This window comes from Tachysurus fulvidraco, chromosome 26 (assembly GCF_022655615.1).
Source record: "Tachysurus fulvidraco isolate hzauxx_2018 chromosome 26, HZAU_PFXX_2.0, whole genome shotgun sequence".
NCBI classification, from domain to species: domain Eukaryota; kingdom Metazoa; phylum Chordata; class Actinopteri; order Siluriformes; family Bagridae; genus Tachysurus; species Tachysurus fulvidraco.
Window position 1 is genome coordinate 14,462,054 of NC_062543.1, and position 5,000 is coordinate 14,467,053.

General features: G+C 46.8%; 3 protein-coding genes across 11 annotated transcripts in view; 2 read left to right on the forward strand and 1 right to left on the reverse strand.

Annotated features, from left to right (window-relative positions):
- Positions 1–5,000, reverse strand: part of LOC113636638 (WD repeat-containing protein 87-like) — an 873,260-nt gene that overhangs the window by 461,752 nt on the left and 406,508 nt on the right. The gene's annotated exons all lie outside the window — the stretch shown is intronic.
- The window catches only part of LOC113650946 (kinectin-like), a 683,852-nt gene that overhangs the window by 307,752 nt on the left and 371,100 nt on the right, over positions 1–5,000 (forward strand). The gene's annotated exons all lie outside the window — the stretch shown is intronic.
- klhl13 (kelch-like family member 13) overlaps positions 1–5,000 on the forward strand; it is a 38,652-nt gene that overhangs the window by 28,413 nt on the left and 5,239 nt on the right. For all 6 annotated transcript variants that reach the window (XM_047809409.1, XM_047809410.1, XM_047809411.1 and 3 more), the window contains 2 exons: positions 931–1,127; positions 2,124–2,919. In XM_047809409.1, coding sequence (XP_047665365.1) covers positions 931–1,127; positions 2,124–2,919 — 993 coding nt within the window. The remainder of the gene's footprint in view (positions 1–930; positions 1,128–2,123; positions 2,920–5,000) is intronic.

Consider the following 5,000-nt stretch of genomic DNA (forward strand, 5'->3'; position numbering starts at 1 on the left):
TTCTTCCTGTCTCTGTGTAGAGCTGAGAGATTGAGCCATAACACACGGGTATTTCTATAATTCTATAATTTTGTAGAATCTCCGGAGGTTTCATAACGAACAAATTCGTCGTCCCCCCCACCCGTGAAGTTAGGAGTACTTGTTCCTACTACCGGTTGCTATAGTAATAACGTTTCTTGGTGGGTGGCACAGCCAGGGTTCCACAGGATGACAGATCCGCTTCCTTGCAGCCAAAAAGAAATCTTCTGCAGGGAGTGTTTGCTGTTTGTGTACAAAAGTCAGCAGTGTATACACGGTAGGAGATGAAGGAGAAGCAGTGGATGCACTTTGCTCAGACATAATGCCTTCACTCACTATTTAGAGTCGCTGAACTCTTATCAGTGGACACGCCCACATCTGGTCCCCAAAGGTCCAGGATGTGTTGTTTTTTAGGTAAACAATTGAACCCTTTTTTTTGTACACTAGGATTCGATACGCTTTACCTTCTTGATCAAACACAACGCGAGAATCGTGAGCCGTCTCTCAGCCGTACGATTCTTGCGTTTTGTTTGATCAAGAAGGTAAAGCGTATCGAATCCTAGTGTACAAAAAAAAGGGTTCAATTGTTTACCTAAAAAACAACACATCCTGGACCTTTGGGGACCAGATGTGGGCGTGTCCACTGATAAGAGTTCAGCGCCAAGCGAACGTCGACGTGCCGCCGTGAAGAAAGTAAAGAAAGTGCGAGTTCCATCTGCTCCTGAATCGTTTGGTAGAATTCGCACAACCTAAATGTGTGTACGCGAACACAACTTCGCTGTTGCTCACATAAACATAAACGACAAGGGATCCACTTTAAAGATGTTAACAAATCATTCCGTTTGTGTCCTGCTGTCCTGTCGTCGTCTTCTGTGCTTTATCCTATCCTTATATCATCTCTCGCTCTCCCAGGTGGGATGAAGGAGCAGGACCTGATGTGTATCAAGCTGCACGGTGTGAACCGCATCGGCCTGAAGAAGATCATCGACTTCATCTACACTGCCAAGCTCTCGCTCAACATGGAGAACCTGCAGGACACCCTGGAGGCAGCCAGCTTCCTGCAGATCCTCCCGGTGCTCGACTTCTGCAAAGTGTTCCTCATCTCCGGGGTACGAACATAACACTGTGTCTCTGTGTGTGTCTCTGTCTCTGTCTCACCCTCAGTATGAACACTGTTGCCGCTCGTCATGTTACAGTAATAAGCGCTGACACTGGACACTCCTTACGATTATACCGCGTCCCCGTGAGTAAGCCGTTACTACGGAAACACGCCACATGTCCATAATGAACGGAATCAAGCGCACTAATGCACACCTGCTGGTACAGAAAATGTTGGCACCCCCCTGACCGGTCAGAACCGCCGCTTCACACGGGTTTGCGTTGTTTTTTCTGCTCTAACAAGCTTTATTTAGCTCATCAGCTTATTATCGAGCCCTCGGTGAGCCCAGGCAGATCGTTAGAGACCACACACGGCGCATATTTATGCTCTTCCTTCGCTGTGTCGCAGGGTTCAGTTACACACACCAGGCGTGCGCCGGTATTACATTTTCATATCCAGCGCTGCTTTTAATACAGCTTTGTTGGGACGCATTCAATTATCGGATACAAGCTCAATAACGGCCGTGGCGATAATTAGGCAAAATTTATTCGCTTGCGCGCTTTATTATCCGAGTTTGTTTCCTCATAAGAGGAATCTGTCCCACTGAGCGGTTAGAAAGAACATGCAGCGGATGGGTATTTTGTAAGCAGCGGCAATACGAGCGACGGGTTTCAGTTTTATTTGCGAATTTAAAAAAAAAGAGATTTTACGAAAAATAGCAAACAGGCGCTTGATGGCAGAAGGCGGTGTTTAATTTGCAATAAGACTCAAACAGTAATTCCACCAGATTCCTAAAATAAATAAATAAATAAATAGAAATCCATCTCTCATCCACCCCCCCCCTTCTTTCATTTCTCCATTCATCCATTCTTCCATCGCAACCTTTATCCAATCCTTCTTCCAAATTTCCATCCATTTCTCCACCCTTTCATTTCTCTGTACCCTTCATACCTCCCTCCATCTCACCATCCATCCATCTGATGTAACGATGCTCCTCTCTCGTTAGGTGTCTCTGGAGAACTGCGTGGAGGTGGGGCGCATCGCTAGTGCGTACAATTTGGCCGAGGTGGACAAATACGTGAACAACTTCATCCTGAAGAACTTCCCGGCGCTCCTTGGAACCGGCGAGTTTGTAAAGCTACCTGTAGAGAGACTAGCCTTCGCTCTGTCCTCTAACGGTCTGCGGCGCTGCAGCGAGCTGGAACTGTTTAAAGCAGCGTGTCGCTGGCTGCGGGCGGAGGACGGGCGCATGGAGCATGCGGCGCGTCTCATGCGCAACGTCCGCTTCCCGTTGATGAGCCCGAGCGAGCTCATCAATCACGTGCAGACGGTGGACTTCATGCGCACGGACAATGCGTGCGTCAACCTGCTTCTGGAGGCCAGCAACTACCAGATGATGCCCTACATGCAGCCGGTGATGCAGTCCGAGCGCACGGCTATCCGCTCCGACAGCGCACACTTAGTGACTCTGGGTGGCGTCCTGCGCCAGCAGCTGGTCGTCAGTAAGGAGCTGCGGCTGTTCGATGAGAAGGCACACGAGTGGCGTGCGCTGGCGCCAATGGACGCCCCTCGCTACCAGCACGGCATCGCCGTCATCGGCAACTTCCTGTATGTCGTCGGAGGACAGAGCAACTACGACACCAAAGGGAAGACTGCAGTGGACACGGCCTTCCGCTACGACCCGCGCTACAACCGCTGGATACAGGTGGCCTGCCTCAACGAGAAGAGGACCTTCTTCCATCTGAGCGCACTCAAGGGCCACCTGTACGCCGTGGGGGGCAGGAACGCTGCCGGAGAGCTCGGTGAGTGAGAATTTCCGTCATCGTACTGACTCGTCTCGACTAAAGCATGATTACAGGCACACGGCCATCGCTGTTGTTACGGATTTGCAGGGTTGAGGCGAGACTGATATTTTAACGTGGCCGTGTAGGTCCGTGACCCGGTGGCCTTTTACAGACATCTCATCTGTTTCATTTCACATTGACCCAGTCGCGCTACACCCCCTGCAGGTCAGCGGTTTGGTCACCATGGTAACAGCCAGCCATGTGGAGGTTGTAGTCAGGATGAAAAGCTCCAGAGGAATGTGGGTAATGTGAGGGAGGGATGTCAGGATTTAACACGTATCCGTGCAAGCAAACACACACACACACACACACACACACGCGCACACACACACACAGTGCCACTCCCGTTAAATTACACCAACACACTTGTCTCTACAGAATACCACAGACAGACAGATGAATACCACAGACAGATGAGCAGCTAAATAAAGGATGTAGAAGTTCTCCTTAAACCACAGGAAGGGAATTTTTACACACACGCACACACACTCCCTTCCGAGCCACGTTTCCATAGTCTCTGTTACCATGGCGACCAAAGTCATGCCGGTCAAGTGGATTTTATTGCTTCGAATTAAATTACTTTTATGTTCTTGTTTTTTGGTTTTGTTTTTTTTCCCTTCCCAGCTTCGTACCATGAGCTCGCATACACACACACACACGCACACAGAGATGTAGTCGGGAAAACAAATCATACACAACTCAGCGGTGGTCACATCTTATTACTGTCTGTGCCGAGCACACGGGGCAAAAATAACATGAAGTCTATTAAAGTAGAAGTGACTTTAGATCTGAGACGTTCATTTGAATCGAGAGGGAAAAATTAAAAGGTGAAAAAAAAAAAATCACCAGTCAGTTATTGTTTATTTATTAAATCCATTTAGACTATTTTATGACTTGGTCTTTCTTTATGTGCTTAGTAATTGTTTCCTGCATTCTTTCTTTCTTTCTTAATTTAAAGTTTAATTTTACTTCTTTCTTTTTGTTCTTTATCCTGTTTTTTTTTCTTGTTCTTTCTTTCCTTCTTTTGTACCATGTTGGATCCTAACTCACACCTTCTGACCAATCAGAGTCCTGCAATAAGTTGCACTGTGGTGTATTTTATTTAAACAAAAGGTGTGTGTGTGTGTGTGTGTGTGGTCAGCAGTACTATATAAATAAAACATGTTATTAAAACAAGCAGATTTCCAGCTCATTATCTCCAAAACCTGATGTTTCAACATAATTAACAAATGACCTTCGAGGTAATTAACACGTTGCTCCTCTTTCTGACAAACGAATTCTGACCATCTGTCTCGATTAGCGTCCTGTCAGACGAAATTAAAACCACCATCAATAAATCCCAGGAAAGTAAGTCTGGATCCTGGAGATGGTATGGAAGGGTTTTTTTTTTAAACATGATGAAACGTAGAACGTAGTAATTTAAGCCGTCGGGTTCTCGATGCCGTTCCATCAGGGACGATGAGGTCATCATTGTGGGACAGCGAGACTGTATTTAAGTTCTAGCTTTTTAGTGCAGTGCACCAGAGTCTATGGGGATCATAGCTGGTTTGAAGTCATTATAGAGCTAGTAACTAAGGGCCTTTTTACACCCGGTCACTTTGTGCGTGTTCTCTGATCCGATAACTATCCGATTTGTTAAAACTGTTCCATTTACATCAGGCCACGTAAACGCGTCTTTTCAAATCGGATATCGATCCCATCTTTCTACTTAAATATGCAAATATATTTTACCTCATTTCCGTGGTAATTGAAATGTATCACGCTTTGGTGTAGGTGGTTGCTACAAAAAACAGCATTTACTGTTTGCTGCATTTTCGCTGGCGGCAGCAGTGCATTTTAAGACCCAACGTGACACCTGAGTGAAAGATCAGAGCCAGCGCTGGTGGGAAAACATATTTGTTTCTGGCGCGATGCACGACTCACGAGTCACCTGCGAGTGACGTACTTCCGTTTGGGAGGAGTATAGCGCTGACGTATGTGGCTTGAACAACCACATTCATTTACACCTGTCCGGTTTCATCTGAAACGCGTCCCAGACC